Source organism: Dendrobates tinctorius, unplaced genomic scaffold (genome assembly GCF_039654945.1).
Source record: "Dendrobates tinctorius isolate UK_male_01 unplaced genomic scaffold, ASM3965494v1 ptg000183l, whole genome shotgun sequence".
Taxonomy (NCBI): Eukaryota; Metazoa; Chordata; class Amphibia; order Anura; family Dendrobatidae; genus Dendrobates; species Dendrobates tinctorius.
Window position 1 is genome coordinate 5,816,756 of NW_027361850.1, and position 19,605 is coordinate 5,836,360.

The 19,605-nt window shown below is 43.2% G+C and overlaps 1 protein-coding gene across 2 annotated transcripts in view; it reads right to left on the reverse strand.

Moving 5' to 3' along the window:
- Positions 1–5,066: 5,066 nt before the first annotated feature.
- CCDC28B (coiled-coil domain containing 28B) overlaps positions 5,067–19,605 on the reverse strand; it is a 47,693-nt gene continuing 33,154 nt past the window's right edge. For both annotated transcript variants that reach the window (XM_073551958.1, XM_073551957.1), the window contains 2 exons: positions 14,044–14,066; positions 5,067–5,466 (listed from right to left, as the gene is read on the reverse strand). In XM_073551958.1, coding sequence (XP_073408059.1) covers positions 5,391–5,466; positions 14,044–14,066 — 99 coding nt within the window. In that variant the 3' untranslated portion in view covers positions 5,067–5,390. The remainder of the gene's footprint in view (positions 5,467–14,043; positions 14,067–19,605) is intronic.

Here is a 19,605-nt window from a genome sequence, read left to right on the forward strand (position 1 = left end):
GAAATTTACGTCACTTGACAAGTGGAAAGGTTTTAAATACAAGAGTTAGGACTGTCCCACAAGGGTTGCCGTGACGTGGCGGGATGGCTTCTACATTATTTTGATCAAAATTATGTTAACTAAATACCCTCATTATTACTATTTTTACTACTTTCATGCAATTTTTGCAATATATTTTTTTACTTTTTTATTCCAGGATATTTGTTTTGTGTTTAGTTTTTGGTTTTCTCTAAGACTAATTAGGCCAGATGCAAGGAACTGATCCCAAAGAAAGGACCTGACAAAGGGGGAAGCCTCAGAGGAGAGTGAACATACTTTAAAAACCCAAAAACAATTGTGGAATTGCACTTTGTTTTCAATTTTACTGCACTTGGAATTTTTTTTCCAGTTTTCTAGTACACTATATGGGAAAATCAATGGTATCATACAAAAGTACAACTCATCCCGCAAAAAACAAGCCCTCATATGGCTATGTTGATGGAAAAATAAAAAAAAGATTAAAAGATTTAAAAAGTTTTAAAATTAAAAAACTTTGAATCACCACCTTTTCTTTAATAGTAGAAAAGTCTAAAATAATAATTTGATATATATATATATATATATATATATATATATATATATATATATATATATATCTCCTAGCATCTCATCCATGGGTTGTAGATGATGCCTCATGCTACTGTACCTCTAGGGGTGAGAGCAACAACACTATGCAAAATGACCAAAACAACAGCCAAAAAGGATGAGAACAGAGAAATGGTCTGTGGTCACCCCCTGCAGAGCCACTCCTTTATAGGGGTCATTTGCTAATTGCCTATCATTTCTACCTGTTGTCTGTTCCATTTGCACAACAGCAGGAGAAATTGATTCAAAATCGGTGTGATTGACTTGGAGTTACATTGTGTTGTTTAAGTGTGTGTATGTGTATGTATATGTGGCACCCCTGAGGCTCAGTCGCCACAGAGGTACTGCACCTCCTCCTGAGGTGCGGTGCCCCAACATCCAGGTAAGGTGGAGACTCCCAACCACACTCCAACACCTGCACCCCACACCACAAAGTAGTGTAGCAAAGCACCTTCGGCAGCTCCCTGCTTGGAGTGTAGCATAGCACCCATTGGTGGCTCCCTGCTTGGAACACGAAATGTGCTAAAGGATTAGTACGGAACATGAGGAGTACAGAAGAACAGAGGACGTGGGTTAGAGGAGAACCTTTCCTAGAAGTTCTAAGCGCAAGGCCGGGGCCCAGTCCCCGAGGTTGTATGGATACTAATGATCCTGCAGCAGACACCGGAGGAGTAGAAGTTAACAATACTTTATTCCCACATCAGACTTGGGGGCACAACAGCATCAGAGAAGTGAGCCGGGACTAGGAAGCAAGGAGTCCCCGAAGCAGGCTACAGCTGTCTGCCGTACAAGGAAAGTTCATAAGAACATTGGACAGGAGGAACTCCAGTGTAACTCAGTACTAGGAGTACTTCATTTAAAGGCGCTATAAGAGGAGACGTTCAGAAAGGCACATGTTGGCGGAGTGTTGGAAGGGAGTATTCCATCTGGCCTGGAGGTTAACTGAGTCCCTGACCCGGAGGACACGGCTCGGAGGCAGGCACCTGTTTGCACAACAGACTGTGAGTAAAGCTTTGGAACTACATGCTCTGGTGTCCTCCACTTATTCCTGCGCCAACACACCCGACACTGCTACATCTTGGTGCCCAACATTGCCTCACCTACGCCTTCCCTTTGCCCCTACATCTACACTGCCCTGGGACTACAGCTCCACCTGTGGGGTGTTATAACATCTTTGCTGCGCCATACCACCAGTCCCAGAGAATCTGCATGCAGCGTCGGCTTAACATCTCCCTTGCCGAACACCACAGGTGGCGTCACAAACTATTCATCTAATCACCTACATTCCACCATTCAAACCCCCTTTTTACATTGGGCGCCCAGGGCCACGGACCGTGTCACCGCTGCTGTGACACCTTCCCCTCTGAGTGACCGGCCCCACAGCACTGGGAGGGCGACCCATATGTATGTGTGTATATATATATATATATATATATATATATATATATATATATATATATATATATATATATATATATATACACATACACACAGTACAGACCAAAAGTTTGGACACACCTCATTCATAGAGTTTTCTTTATTTTCATGACTATGAACATTGTAGATTCACTCTGAAGGCATCAAAACTATGAATTAACACATGTGGAATTATATACTTAACAAAAAAGTGTGAAACAACTGAAAATATGTCTTATATTCTAGGTTCTTCAAGGTAGCCACCTTTTGCTTTGATTACTGCTTTACACACTCTTGGCATTCTCTTGATGAGCTTCAAGAGGTAGTCACCGGAAATGGTTTTCACTTCACAGGTGTGCCCTGTCAAGTTTAATAAGTGGGCTTCCTTGCCTTATAAATGGGGTTGGGACCATCACTTGTGTTGTGCAGAAGTCTGGTGAATACACATCTGATAGTCCTACTGAATAGACTGGTAGAATTTGTATTATACAAGAAAAAAGCAGCTGAGTAAAGAAAAACAAGTGGCCATCATTACTTTAAGAAATGAAGGTCAGTCAGTCCGAAAAATTGGGAAAACTTTGAAAGTGTCCCCAAGTGCAGAGGCAAAAACCATCAAGCACTACAAAGAAACTGGCTCACATGAGGACCGCCCCAGGAAAGGAAGACCAAGAGTCACTTCTGCTGCGGAGGATAAATTCATCTGAGTCACCAGCCTCAGAAATCGCAGGTTAACAGCAGCTCAGATTAGAGACCAGGTCAATGCCACACAGAGTTCTAGCAGCAGACACATCTCAACAACAACTGTTAAGAGGAGACTTTGTGCAGCAGGCCTTCATGGTAAAATAGCTGCTAGGAAACCACTGCTAAGGACAGGCAACAAGCAGAAGAGACTTGTTTGAGCTAAAGAACACAAGGAATGGACATTAGACCAGTGGAAATCTGTGCTTTGGTCTGATGAGTCCAAATTTGAGATCTTTGGTTCCAAACACCGTGCCTTTGTGCGACGCAGAAAAGGTGAACGGATGGACTCTACATGCCTGGTTCCCACCGTGAAGCATGGAGGAGGAGGTGTGATGGTGTGGGGGTGCTTTGCTGGTGACACTGTTGGGGATTTATTCAAAATTGAAGGAATACTGAACCAGCATGGCTACCACAGCATCTTGCTATTCCATCCAGTTTGCGTTTAGTTGGATCATCATTTATTTTTCAACAGGACAATGACCCCAAACACACCTCCAGGCTGTGTAAGGGCTATTTGACCAAGAAGGAGAGTGAAGGGGTGCTACGCCAGATGACCTGGCCTCCACAGTCACCAGACCTGAACCCAATTGAGATGGTTTGGGGTGAGCTGGACCGCAGAGTGAAGGCAAAAGGGCCAAAAAGTGCTAAGCATCTCTGGGAACTCCTTCAAGACTGTTGGAAGACCACTTCCGGTGACTACCTCTTGAAGCTCATCAAGAGAATGCCAAGAGTGTGTAAAGCAGTAATCAAAGCAAAAGGTGGCTACTTTGAAGAACCTAGAATGTAAGACATATTTTCAGTTGTTTCACACTTTTTTGTTATATAATTCCACATGTGTTAATTCATAGTTTTGATGCCTTCAGAGTGAATCTACAATTTTCATAGACATGAACGTAAAAAAAACTCTTTGAGGTGTGTCAAACTTTCACCCATGATAGCAAAGGGTGATCTCCCTATGGGCCTCTTCGTCCTCCGAGGTCTCCCCTGTATATTCACCCCACTCCCCCTCCTGAGTGACTTTAGCTGTTATCTTAGTGGAACCCTTTTTAAGAAACATTTTTCCCGCTCCTCCATCGTTACTTCATTGATCCATGAGGATCTGTGTGGGTGTGGAGGGTAGTAACGGAACCAAGAAATAGAGCTGTTGGGAGGGAGAGGAAGGATGTCTTATTTCCTCAGCCTGTGGCTTACCGCCATTTTCTAGGGTGCACGGTCCAGGGGATATCAATGTCTCCTGTTCTGATCCCAATCAGCCTGCTGCTATGGTGGGACATCACCCCCATGATTATCCTGTTTACCACGTCCTGGGACCAAGTCAACCGAAGTTGGCAGTGAGTCCCCTACATCCAGAGTGCTGGGAACTGCATCCTCCGCATGCCGTCCAGACACCTCCCCCTCCAAGCAAGATGGTGCCCAGACCGACATGCTGCTCTGCTCCCGCAGAAGAAAGGCATCCAGGGTGGTCGCAGAGCCGGCTGAAGAGACTCCGTTAAAGGGAATTTGTCACCCCTTTTTTGAGATATCATATAATCATATCATTCAATTGTGTGTCACATAAGGATTCTCTTAGTACTTTTGCTTCCCCCTGACCCCGCACCTTTCATGCATAAATACCTTTTTTATATCGGTTCAGGTGTATGTAAACTGCCGTGGTCCGTTCCGCTGGGCGGGGCTTATTCACCTGCTCCCCCCTCCCTGTCTTGCTCTACGCATTTCTTCTTGTGTAGAGCAAGCCAGGGAGGGAGGAGCAGTTGAATAAGCCCAGCCCAGCAGACCGGACAGCGGCAGTTTACACACATCTGAACCGATATAAAAAAGGTATTTATGCATGAAAGGTGCAGGGTCAAGGGGAAGCAAAAGTACTAAGAGAATCCTTATGTGACACACAATTGAATGATATCATTATATGATATCTCAAAAAAGGGGTGACAGATTCCCTTTAAGCGCAGAAGTCCTCGCTCTCCTGGTACCCTTCGGGAGAACAAAGAAAACGCAGGTGCAGGCGCCGCAAGCTGCAAAAGCAGGGAGCCTGGCAAGAGCCCTGTAACTGCGCATCTGCTCAGGCCAACATCCAGACATGCCCCCCCCATGGACAACCCCTTTAAACTTCCTTGTGAGCATCTGATCATGGGTATAACCTATTAATTGTTGTAGCATTTTACTGTTTTCTTTTATCTTAAGTGTCTCCAACATGTTGGAAGTTGTAGTTTTACAACAGTTGGGGATTACTACTTTAAATACTCTGGATCCAGGAACTCAGCTTTAACAAATAACTGGACAACCTGTTCATTGTATATTAGGCCTTTTATTAGGAAGTGAGAAGTTCATTCCTATATTGCAAAAATTAAAACAAAGTTACCTCGTAGACTAACAAAAACCTGTTTCTTCTTCTAGTATCCTTAAAGTTGCACAATTTTCTATATTGCTTGATGCCAACTATATCTGTTGGAGCGTAAATCCATGCATTCCCTATATTGTGCTTGTACCTCCTGTAGGACAGCGGATTCTTGCCTATTTCTCCTTAGTGTTCCCGAATGGCGTCACAGAGCAGCGAGGACTTGTGGACTCTTGTATGGTGAGTCTTCATTGTCTTGTAGTGGATATCCTCCCTAGTGGATACTCTCTGCCATGTCTTCGTTAGGAGATGGCGGCGCATTCTGGTTTTCTGCCAGGTTGAGTTTTTGTCTAAGAATTAATTAAGGATGTATAAGAAAGTGATTGTGTGTGTTTGAAAAGTTTTTAAGTTTTCCTTCTCTATCAATCAATTTTCAACCCTCTTTTTTTTATTCACTCAAATGTCTATTCATCCCCCAAGTCCTGAAGGCTTCGTAATACATGCAGTATTCTGCATTGTTCTGTCATCTGATCCTATTCTTATTATACTAACTAAAGTAGTAATTATATTTGATTATACTTCATAGAATCATAGAGTTGGAAGGGACCTCCTGGGCCAGCTGGTCCAACCCCCTGTAGGATTCACTAAATCATCCCAGACAGATGTCTGTCCAGCATCTGGATGAAGACTTCCATGGAAGGAGAACTCACCACTCGTGGCAGTCTATTCCACTCATTGATCACTCTAACTGTCATAAAGTTAGATTCAGTTTATAGCAAGGGAGGAGGAACCAAGAGGGGATTTCTAGTAGGATTTTAAACCTATAACATTGCCAATCATACTACTAGAATAATCTATTTATATAATTGCCTTGTAATGTTTTAATTTCCTGTTCTGTCCAGATGTCACCGTATCCCAGAATTCCAAGCGGAGGAAGTTCACCGACCGCCATATTGGAACACTCAAGTGATGGGTTTCTCAATATGGAATTGCTGGTGGTACCAGCCTCTTGCGCGGTACCACCAGCGGGACACAGACGCACCACACAGACACACTGTATACGCCGTACTGCGGTCTGATTTACTGCGCCTGCGTGAATTCCGGGCAGCACAGTGAATCATTCGGCTGATCCCGTCGGCAGATGCGAGATGTGTCTACAGGCAGAGGAAGCCGGTCACATTGAAGGGGTTTTCCCACCAACGAAAGTTAATTTTAAAAAATTGTCTGTGTCTGACCATGCACGGAGCATACCACATCTGGGCAGGGGAGGAAGCAAAAGACAATACTGACATTACAGCAGGGGATCACAGAGGATTCATTTTGTGAGGTAAAATATTTCACTGACTATTTTTAAACAATATTTTACCTCACAAATTGAATCCTCTGCGATCTCCTGTTGTAATGTCAGAATTGTCTTTTGCTTCCTCCCCTGCCCAGGAGCTGTGGTATGTTCTGTACACTGTCAGACATAGACAATGAGGAGAAGACAGCAGATGGGGGAGAGAGAAAGCGCACAGGGGTGAGAGAGGCAGAGCACGGGGGGGATAATGCTCAAACGGGACAGCACATGAGGGGAGAACACAGCGCAGGAAGGAGAGAGACTGCAGACAAGGGGGATAGCACATGGGGTAGACAGGTCAAAGAAGAGAGCACAGACAGGAGAAGTCAGCACATGGGGAAAGAGAGAGTGGATAGGTGGGTGAGCACATGGTGGGCAAAGATTCTCAAAGCTGCAAAGCCTACCCCCATCGTGACATTACCACCCTCCTGATGCGATAGCATCGGGCCCCCATCTAGTAGTAGGATATTAATGAGATGCCAAGTTTCTGCTGGGCATTTCTTAGCCGGTGCAATGATCTGCGCTCATGGCTGGGAATCCTCACAGGCCTTACTCTTGGGTAATGTCTAAAGCTGTCCTCACGCCTGTGATTTTGATTGCACATTTTATGATACAGGGGACAAGTAAAGCTCTCAGGAGCTAAGAGGATGGGTTTGGGAAAATTTACAAGAGCCCAAGACACTTCACTGATTAACAAATGCCCAGCTGACACTTGGTATCTACAACCCCATTTCCTAAGAGGTTGGGTATGAAATGCAAAGAGAACAAGAATGCAATGATTTGGAAATCTTTTATAACCATATCTTTGTTATGATAGAGTAGTAACTCATTTGGGAAAATGGGTACCAAACTTAAAACTGCAACTGACCCAATGTCCCATAAACTATGAATGGAGCGGAGATGTTCATGCTTGACCTCTGCTCCATTCAGACGGAGCGCTGCAAAGTGGACAGCAGTGAAATCCTCCAGTGATCAGCAAGATAGCCCTATCACTTTGCACAGCTGATAACTTGCTATCTTAGGAAAACCCCTGTATAATTGTTTTGTCGACACCTCTCAATTAGTATCAGGGTTGTGGATTGTTTTTAAATGGGTTCATCAGGATATATTTGTTATATGTATAACTCTTTTTAATAAAGAAGGAGAAGGCATATTTGTAATAAACAAACACACAAATATGGTGTCCAGTGACCTTAGCAATTTGAACATTTCAGCAGCAGTATGAACCACATTTATTTTCTTCTCTGTCTGTCTTGCTGATTCTTTTAGTATTTAGAAAGATGGATGAATTCATTTACCGGTATGTGTCAGTGTTTTTAACAGAATTAGGAAGCAAATGAAACAGTCTTCAAGTTGAACACTAGATGGCGCTATTTTCCCATTAGTTTATGTACCGTACTTAGAGGTAAGGCCTGTTTCACACTTCGGTTTTTTGTCAGTCAAAATCTGCCAAAAAGGCGGAAAGCGGATCCGTTATTAACTGATGTGAATGGATGCCACCAGATCCGTGTTTTTGACGGATCCGCCGAATGAAGAATTTTAAAGGAACCGCTGCCCGGGAAGAGGAGAGAGAGAGAGAGAGAGGAGAGAGAGAGATTTTTTTTCGTCCACCAGAAAGTATTTCAGGGTTAAATTTCCGGCTGACTTCCAATGTGCAATTGTACTATGGGCTGGATTCATGGGCATACATGCATTATATTGCACATAATGTGGTGGCATTAACCCCATTATGGGGTATTATTAGTATTCATTCAAGACCATTTTTGCCACCCTATAATAGAGTTTTGGCACACTAGGTGGCGTCAGACATACATGCATTGCCATATCAGGACATAACATGGTGGCATTTACCCCATTATAAGGGATTGCTAATATTTTAATTATTCCGTTGATCCAACACTGTTATGATATAAATATTCAGTGGATGCTATTTGCCTGAATGTTCTGTCTATTTTATGGCGCCGGAGATATATACATGCTTCTCTATTGGGATATAATGTTGCGGTATTGAACCCCATTATAGGGGATTGTTTATTTATATTTAATCTGGTTTTCTTTACCGTCCCAATTTTGCATCATATATTATATATCAGATGATGTTTTGAAATAGTGTGTCTAGGTATTGGCTCCAAATTGAATGCCCATTTTCCATTGCCCAATACAAAGTCATTTGGTGTATAAATATTTGTATTATTTAATTTTACATCTGTGATGATTTTCCTGGACCTGCGTGTCCTTGAGAGTCGTGAGTGGTGAATGCATCTTACACCTTTCCATTTCTTACCACTATCTGAGGCCGGTTTCACATTAGCGCTTTTTAAGCGCACGCACGGCCGGGGGTAGCTCCGCCCCCGAGCCGGCTCTCTGCCCGGCGTGCCCGCCCCTTGCTTGTAGCACCGCCTACTAGCGGACAGCGGCGCCTGCGATCGGCGCACCCTATCTTTAGCATAGGGTGCGCAGATCGTGCGCAGGCCGTGCGCTAGTTGCGCTTTGACCTGCGCTGCGCACTTTTGACGGTGCGCCGTGCGCGCCAAAATCAAACTTTTTGGATTTTGGCGCGCACGGCGCACCGTCAAAAGTGCGCAGCGCAGGTCAAAGCGCAACTAGCGCACGGCCTGCGCACGATCTGCGCACCCTATGCTAAAGATAGGGTGCGCCGATCGCAGGCGCTGCTGTCCGCTAGTAGGCGGCGCTACAAGCAAGGGGCGGGCACGCCGGGCAGAGAGCCGGCTCGGGGGCGGAGCTACCCCCGGCCGTGCGTGCGCTTAAAAAGCGCTAATGTGAAACCGGCCTGACTATGTGATTTTAATTGTGCATTAATAAAAGTTTGTATTTTTCTATGTATTGCCTTTTGATCATCCTTTTCATATGCGTTCTATGTGGTAATTGATGATAGGCCATTAAATCCTTTTTCCATATGGTTAATTTTAACCATGTGGATGCATCAGACTTGTTGGTATATGATTTATGACTTGCAGACAGGCTGAATACATGTGGGAATTCCCTAACAAACAGGCATTCCTCACATGTATTCAGCCTGTCTACAAGTCGCAAATCATGCAGATGAGACAACGAAAACTAAATCTCCGAGCACGCCAAAATACTCGGAGGACACCTGAGCATGCTCGGAAAATGAGTATACTCGTTCATCACTAGTAGTGATGTGTTCTCCTTTTCTTTTTGCTTGATATTTCTTAAAGGTGTACCCTGGTAAGGCTGGAGTCACACTTACCGTATAAAACATCGGTCCGATTTTTACGAGAATCGCTCAAATGTTCCCTGAACTTTGATCCATATGTAATCCATTTGGAATGCGAGGATGCGATTTCCTTGCATCTAGTAACAGTGTGACATCTGTATGGCATCCGTATGCAATGCGATTTTAACATGAGCTTTTACATACAGCAGTTCTCTCTCTATGTAAAAGCTCATGTTAAAATCGCATTGTAAAACACAACTGTAAACATCGTTTTAAAACCAAATAATCTTAGATAGATAGATTAAAAGCCGGCAAATGATCTGCTGCATACAGTATAGAATAGGATAGAATAGATATATACACGTAGAATAGGTGTGTGTGTATATATATATATATATATATATATAATATCTTTATATTTCATAGAGGGATAGATAGCAGAATAGCCGATAATTCATTTTTCGGCTTCTGTAAAATCATTGCAGAAGCCGACAGGATAGGAGACATGGTTTACATACAGTAAATCCATGCAGAACAGTTAGATTTATATATGTCAGTGTCTAATACTGTTAGTAGTGTGTGTGTGTGTGTGTGTGTGTGTGTGTGTGTGTGTGTGTGTGTGTGTGTGTGTGTGTGTGTGTGTGTGTGTAAAATTTGGGACCTGTGTGAATTTACTAAAAGAATGTATTCACTGAAAAAACTGGTGTGGGCTCCAGCGCAATTTTCTGCGCCAGAGAGGGAAAGCCATTGACTTAGGGTAGATGTTAATAGCCTAGAAAGGGACCATGGTTATTGGCCCCTCTGGCTAAAAAAATCTACCCCCAGCCACCCCAGAAAAGGTGGCACTTAGCCTCTCTCTTCCCAATGCCCCGTGGCGGTGGCATATGGGGTAATAAGGGGTTAATGTCACTTTTGTATTGTAAGGTGACATTAAGCCTAGCTTAGTAATGGAGAGGTGTCAATAAGACACCTATCCATTAGTAATCCTAAAGTTTGTAAAGGGTTAAATAAACACACACAAGCATAAGAAAGTATTTTAATGAAATGAAAGAACACACAGTTTTGCCATCGTTATTCTTCTGCTAATCCAAATGATGCCCTCGATCTCCTGCAATAAATAAAAAATACAAAAAGCAACAATATACCATACCTGTCAAGTGAACAGTACCACGGCATAATCCATATCTGGGGGTTAAATAGTCTACAAATGGGAGCAGCGCAAATGCTACCACCCGGCTGTAAACCACAAAGAAATGACTGAGAAGCTGCCGGCGGCAGCATCAGTGATGCCAGTGCAGCCTCCCAGCCTGACCCGGGGTGAACTCTTGAGCGTGGGTAAGTGACAGTTAATTTTCCCACGCCGCCGAGTTCATTGCAGGTCAGGCTGTGAGTCTGCGTAACATCAGTGACGTCAGCGCCTTTTCTGGGTTGGCAGGGGGCAGATTTTTTAGTCGGTGGGGCCAATAACCATGGTTTTAGGCTATTAATATCTGCCCTCAGTTACTGGCTTTCCCTCTCTGGTGCAGAAAATTGGGTGGGAGCCCATGCCAGGTTGTTCCGGGAATACATTCTTTTAGTAAATACATACATATATAAATCTAACTGTTCTGTATGGGTTTACTGTATGTAAACCATGTCTCCTATCCTGTTGGCTTCTGCAATGATTTTACAGAACCCGACAAATGAATTAATGGCTATTCTGCTGTCTATCTCCCTATGAAATATCTAATATATAGTTACCTAAAATTGTCCGTCATCCACTTCTGTCTGGATGTCCTCGAATCCCATAATTCACTGTGCCGACCGGAAGTACGCTGACCGCCATATTGGAATCCCCAAGTGATGGGTATTCCAATATAGCACCCGGTGGTGGTACCAGGCCCTACCGCAGTACCACCAGTGGGACACCCACGCCGGACCCCCCGCCGCCTGACTACACTCGCCGAATCCCACCGCTGCCTGCCCACCCACCTCTGTGCAGTCACAGCTGGCAGGAAAGACGGTGGTTTGCTGCCTGTGCAGGTGATGGGGTGCGGCAGCGCCACCAGAGGGCGCTTTGCTTGCAGCAAAGGCCGCAAGCCGCAGTCTTTCCTGCCGGCTGTGACTGCACGGAGGTGGGTGGGCAGGCAGCGGCGGGACACACACCCCACACACACACTTCCCTCCCGATGTGATAGCATCAGGCCCACCTCTAAAATGTGTGTGTGTGTGTATGTATCTATATGTGCACATATATATATATATATATATATGTCACTGACATATATATATATACATACACACACACATACACACACACCTATACTATTTGTATATTTGTATTCTATCTTTTAATTGCCAGCATTTCAAAGGACACCGGTGCGTATTTCTCGCAAGTCACACTGATGGTCCGTGTGGTGTTCGAGTTTTTCTTGCACTCAGACTTGCATTGGCGAATATCGGATGATACACGGTGCGAATCGCAGCATGCTGCGATTTCACTCACACGTATAATACGGCCAAGAAAAAATACGGTGACGGGAGCTGCGCCATAGATTAACATTGGTCCGAGTGCTATGCGATTTTTTTTCTCACATAGCACTCGTCCGTATTCCTCTCTAGTGTGACTCCAGCCTAAGTAAAACTATGCCAGAAAGCACAGAGACAAATGCAGACAAAAGCCGCACACTGCATTTGTCTCTCGACCGGGGAGTAAGGAGACCCCGCTTTTTTGACCCCTGATGAACCCTCGCCAACTTAGAGGGGGAAACGCGTCGGGTTCTGCTGTCATCAATGGCTGATAAGTATCTTTCTTTTGCACACTGCACTTGGCAGACCGCTATACCACATGATTAACTATGATTTAGGCAACTCTGGTAGCCTCTGGGATGGTATTCTATTCAGAATTGATTGTGCGGCAAGGAGGATTGCATATTGTATGAAACCTCTGTGAGCATTTTTTGTGCCAGTTATTATTTGGTGAGGAGGATATAGCCTCTTGCTACACAAGGTTATTACACCTCTGTTTTTTTGCCTTATGTTACATAGGGTTATTGTATACCCCTGTCTTTTTTCAACAGACATCACATGTGGAATGTATTTCTTCACTATTCTGTCTGTCATTTTATGTGCAGTGTGTTTCACAGGTTTGTCCTGAATTTCTGGACATTTTCTATAGGTGCTGTCTATTGTATATTCATTATATTCCTTTGTAAGATGCTTTTTGAATTTTTTAAGGGGGTATTTACCCATTGGTCTGCCTACTAGCAGCTGTCAGTATTTTTTGACTACGAGATAAGTGTCATGAAGCTGCATTTTTTTTATACCCTTGCTTGACTCCGAGAGAAGATTTCATTGTTGGGGTATACTACAAGATAAGTTTACAGCACTATAGCACTTTTTTGAAAGTATTGTTTTTCGGTATTATAGGTGTGAGTGTGTGTTTTTCTTTTTTTTGGCCTTTTTTTGTATATGTAGGGTGGTCTAGGGCGTTATTAGGGACGCCGACGTTGAGCGGGGGGGCGCCATGTCGTCTACAGTTAGGGTGCCAACCTCCGCAGTCAGGAAGGGCTGTACTAGGGTATATTAGGGCATGATAGCCTATGGCCCTTCTGATATATATATTCATATGCTTAAAACGGATAATATTGCTGTGCTGCTCTTTTGATTTCGGACCCCCTGTATCTAGTGATTTCACATCTGTGTGTCTTTTTAATCATTGAATTAAAAGTTATATTTTAGGGGTTTCTTCCTCTGTGCTTTCTGGTATACTATTTGATCTTTGAACCCCAGATTATTCTTTTTTGAGATCTATATTCTAATAAGTAAAACTATGGCATCTAATATATAATTACCTTGTAATGTATTCACATCCTGTTCCGTCCAGATGTGTCAGGATCCCAGAATTCCAAGCGGTGGAAGTTCACCGACCGCCACATTGGGACACCCAAGTGATGGGTGTCTCAATATGGAAACTGCTGGTGGTACCAGCCTCTTGCGCGGTACCACCAGCGGAACACCGTCACACCACACACACTGTATACGCTGTACGCACCTCACACACACAAACACACACTGTATATGCTGTACGCAACACACACACACACACTGTATACGCCATACGCAGCCTCTTGCATGGTACCACCAGCAGAACACCGTCGCAAACACGCCGCCACCGGGATCAGCCTAATGATTCACTGACCGCCACCATCAAACGAGAGAACACATGAGGGAATAAGACAGCACAGTGGTGGAGAGAGAGCAGACAAGGGGGAGAGCACATGGGGTACACAGGTCAAAGAAGAGATGACATGAGAGAAGACAGTATCCATCTAGTATCCTTATAAATCCCTTATCCAAGGCTTGCCCAGTGACTATTACCTCTTACACAGGTGTTCCTGAAAAGGATACATGGAATTACTCAGTTCTTCCAGCTGAAATATAAGATGTTCAGTGTGTTAGTCACTTGAATTTCAGATAGAACACAAATAAAATGAACATAATCATTACAACAATACCATAACATGTATTTCCTATATAGTAAATGAAAAAAACAATCCTCCTGTGAAACAGTCTGTGATGGAGAGTCAGATGTTGCACATATCATGTAAGGGTGGGTTCTTACTGGGATTGTAGTGTAGGCAGTATATGTCTTGGTGTATATGATAAATCTGTCCAGAGGCTCCCATTTTCCCGACTGAGGTCTAAAGAGTGTTCTTTTAACTTTCTTTAGGCCAGTATACATTGGTATGTTTCTTTTACTTTGTCGAAAAGTAACAACTTTATTATATACAAAAATCATGCCCCACACATTATACTGGGTTTGGTTTTTTTAAACATGGGATCTATGAACAACATATAACACTGTATGCCAATAGAGTAGAATCAGTTTACAGCATTGGTTGGAGATATATGTTGGGAAATTCTTTCAACATATACCTAGGACCTATTGTCCAATCACAACATAGAATCATAGAATGGTAGAGTTGGAAGGGACCTCCTGGGCCATCTGGTCCAACCCCCTGCCCAAAGCAGGATTCGCTAAATCATCCCAGTCAGATGTCTGTCCAGCCTCTGTTTGAAGACTTCCATTGAAGGAGAACTCACCACCTCTCGTGGCAGCCTGTTCCACTCATTGATCACTCTAACTGTCAAAAAGTTTTTTCTAATATCTAATCTGTGTCTTCTCCCATTCAGTTTCATCCCATTGCTTCTAGTCTTTCCGTGTGCAAATGAGAATAAAGTTGATCCTTCTACAATGTGACAGCCCTTTAGATATTTGTAGACAGCTATTAAGTCTCCTCTCAGTCTTCTCTTCTGCAAGCTAAACATTCCCAAATCCTGCAACCTTTCCTCATAAGACAGGGATTGCAGACCGGTCACCATTCTGGTCGCTCTTTTCTCAGGGGCACTCCCTGCCATGAATTGGCAGGGAGTGCCCTTGAGGATTAACAGAGAGCATGGTCACTGAAGCCTGACATATTGTTACTACTGTATATAGTGAACTCCAATTTTATAAAATTGATATATAGTGATAGGTAGGTGCATAAAACCCCTAGAACATATATGAAACTGACATGTTACTTTTTCAGTGGAGAGCACATGAAATTCTATTCATTTTTTCTAGTGATTCTTTTACTTTTTATTGTGATTCCATGATTAGATAGATATAAAAAAAAATGGAACAGCACAATGCTAATAAGTGGGTGCACAAGCCTCCTCAACAAAGCATCCAATACTTGCCCCAATCCAGACAGAGGAAAAAATGAAGGCAGCACTCCACATGGTGTGGGTTTGAAATAAACCACATTTTTTCATCTACTGTAAGTCTATGGAGTGCTGCCTTCATTTTTTCCTCTGTCTAGATAGATAGATAGATACTGTAGATAGCTGGATGGATGGATAGATTACGTGACCAAGGTGTATATTATTGATAAACTGATGATATTTCAATAATGTCTGATTGTTCCTTGGTGACTGTAAAAGTATACAGCTACTGTGATTGGTTAGTAAGAAACACGGCTTGCTTTTAAAAGATGGATTTATTCTGATCATGAATGTTAGAGTTGGAAGGGACCTACAGGGTCATCATGTCCAACCTCTGTTTTATAGACTTCCATTGAAGGAGAACATTATGGACATAATGAAAAATAAGAAGTGCTCATAAATAATGCAGGGAAATGCTAGGAGTTGAGAAGTAGTTGATTGGAATCAATATTTGGCACCATTTCCACTGGAGCCAGTGTCCCATCAACAATGTGGCTCAGACATGCACATTTTGTGGTTTATCTCAGTAAACCACAGATACATCAGAGAAATTGCAGAGATTTTCAACTGTCAGGAAATAGTGCAGCATTGAAATAAAAGGAATTTTACAATGGATTTTATCATAAAAAGGGAAACTGTCAGCAGATCGTTGTTATGTAATCTGATAGCAGCATGATGTTGGGGTAGAGAGCCTGATTTCAGCAATGTAGCATTTACTGGACTGCTTAGTGTGGTATGGACAGAATCCATATTTTCTCTTGGAAGCCAACGCGAAACGCGCGTTGGGGCTACGTGTCCTGGGACTCTGAATAGAGGTATTATGGTTAAGAGTGGCACCACTTATGTTCTAAGATTTATGGGGAGATTACTTGTTCCTATTTGGCTGTTTTACCCATAAGGTTTTCTATACTAAGCCTTGGGCACTTGCCTTTTGTGACTTTACTCCTCATTTGTTTTCTTAATACAAATTCTGGTCTCATTTTATATGTGACTTCTTTGTAATCTATGTGTAGGAGTTGCCACTCCCCCACCTCTTTACATATCCATTCAGACCTGGTGTGACATATATTTTTTTGCTTACCCATCCCCTGCATCATGTAATTAGTCATTTTTGTGATATTGTACTATCTTTTCTAATAAAGTATTGTAATTTTATTATATGGGATTTACACCTTGTTTTTCTTTGTCTCTTAATATTTATGGGTGTCCCGAATGGTATTTTTGGTCCTGTTTCATCCCAGTATATTTGATTCTGGGATTGGGAATATGTCTACATTATGGAGTCTGTTCTAATTTGTTTCTGCATAATTCTGAAATTCGTCTGATAGATGTGATGGCCACCAAGAAAGCAACCTTCCAGGAGAGAAAGGAAGCTGTAATGTCCTGGATGGGGTATTGGTACTGACACATTATCTTTGCTGTATATGGATGGACGCTTATTAATGGTATTTGTAATGACTTCCATCGCAGCACACCAGTGCAGAATGGTCTAATAGGAGGTGATATACACTAATAAAGGGAACACATAAACAACATAATGTAACTGCAGGTTAATCATACTTCTTATGCATGACAATGCTAGGTCTCATGTGGCTGAAGCGTGTCAGCAGTTCCTTCATGATGAAGGTCTTGAAGTTATGGACTGGCCTGCCTGTTCCCCAGACCTGAATCCAATCGAGCACATCTGAGACATCATGTCTCGCTCCATCCACCAACACCAAGTTGCACCACAGATTTTCCACAGACTGATGCTTTAATCCAGGTCTGGAAGGAGATACTCAGGAGGAGAACATCCTCCACCTCATCAGGACCATGCCCAGGTGTTGTATTGAGGTCATACAGGCACGTGGAGACCACACACACTACTGAGCATCATTTCCTTGTCTTGAGGCATTTCCACTGAAGTTGGGTCAGCCTGTAATTTGATTTTCCAGTTTGATTTTCAGTACCATTCCAAATCCAGGCCTCTATGGGATATTAATTTTGATTTGCATTGATCATTTTTATGTTTTATTGTTCTCAACACATTCCACTATGTAATGAATATAGATTTGCAACTGGAATATTTGATTCAGTGATATCTAGGATGTGCTATTTTACTACTTTATGGCATATAGCTTCCCTTGGCCAAACTTTTCTCCCATTTTTATTTTTTTCCTTGAATTGTGGGTGGTTTACTACACTTATTGCTAGTGTGTTAGGGTTGCTATATCACATGTTTAATCATTCTGTAATATCTGATTATCTCTCAATATCCAACTCTACCTCATAGGTGATGAAGTTTTCAGGCCAAGATTTTTTGTCTTACATACATATTGTTTTCTAATTTTTACCAATATTGTCCTCTTTGACCCCCCCCTTCCCTTGAGGAAGCTTACGTGAAACACGAGTTGGGGTGCCCCCTTTATTTACTAACCAGCAAAGCTAAACAGACAGCTGCAGTCTGACATTTATACCCTAGGAATGAACCATGGATATTGGCCCCCTCACAGACTGAAAACAACAGCCCTCAGCCACCCCAGAAATGGCTCATCCATTAGATGCACCAATTCTGGTGCTTAGTCTCCGATCTTCCCACTTGCCCTGGTGTGGTGGCAAGTGGGGTAATAGTTGTGGGGTTGATATCAGCTGTTTTCTGGCCACTGACATCAAGCCCACAGGTTAGTAAAGGAGAAACATCTATAAGACATCCCCATTGGTAACCCCATAGTCAAATCTAATAAAGGCACAGGCAAGGTAGAGTCCTTTACTTGAAATAAACATACAGAGTCCTTCATTTGAAATAAAAACTCCCCGGCTCTCTTTTATACATTTATTCCACAAACACAAAAATAAAAAAGCAAAGTTATACTCACCTTTCCGTCACTAATCCATCAATATCCATGTCCCACAATGATCCAGGTGGTTTGGTGAGTAGTCACATCAGTGATGCGACCACTCTCCACACATTGAGTTGAGCACTGCCTAAGACTGGCGGTAACCTTAATGATGTCACCGCCGGTCACATGCAGTCTCACAACTATTACCCCACTTGCCACCGCACCAGAGCAAGTGGGAAGAATGGAGGCTAAGCGCTAAAATTGGCAGATCTAATTGATGCGCCATTTCTGTAGTGGTTAAGGGCTGATGTTCTTAGTCTGGTAAGCGACCAATATCCATGGGCCCTTCCTAGGCTATTAATATCAGTCTGCAGCTGTCTGTTCGGCCTTTGCTGGTTAGCAAATATAGGGGGAGCCCATGCCATTTTCTTGCGGGGGTCTCTCCTATAATAATCAGTAAACGCTAAGCAAACAGCTGAGAGCTGATATTAATAGCTGTCAGAGTTAGAGATTGACAGCGGCATTTACATGTTAACAGTCACGGGTGGATCACAATTCTACCTGCGGCTGTTAGGGGCACATGTCAGCTGATTAAATCACTGCGGCATTTCAGAATTAAACATACAAGTTTGGCTTATCCTAAGTATAGACCATCAATTTTAAAGGGATTGTCCCCTTTACCATTATTTTAACCAATGTGTTGGAGACAAGATTTTTTGACACTTACCAATGTGTAACTAATATAGGTTCTCATCCTGCTTGTTATTGCAGCTTTCCTTACACACTGCCTGTTCTCAAAATTCCAGTTGATGAAGGAACATATGATCGGTCCTCCTCCTACTGAAAAACATTGCACTTGGAAAATCTGTTTTGCATTGGTGGATTCTGATGAACTGCTTTGGTCACATGCTTCTCCATCAACTGGAATTTTGCATATAGGAAATCCTATAATACTAATGTATTAGTGACACAAAATCATGTTCACAACAGACTTATTAACCCCTTTGTGACATTGGATGTACTATTCCATCCATGTGCCCTGGGACTTAATTCTCATGGACGGAATAGTACATCATACGCTATCAGCTGCGCTCATGGGGGGAGCGCAACTGATCGCGGCCAGCTGTCAGCTGATTCTCACAGCTGAAACCTGGCACTAAGTGCCAGGAGCGATCACGGACCGCTCCCGGCATTTTAACCCCCGATACACTGCGATCAAACATGACCGCAGCGTTCCGGACCCGGCAGCCCCTCTGCCTTTGGATCGGAGACCCCCGCGGCATGATCGGGGTCCCGATCGCTGCCATGAAGACTCGATGTCTTGATGACGACATCTGGGTCTCCAGAGCTGATGGACTTCCTGTCATGCGCAGTGCATGTCAGGAAG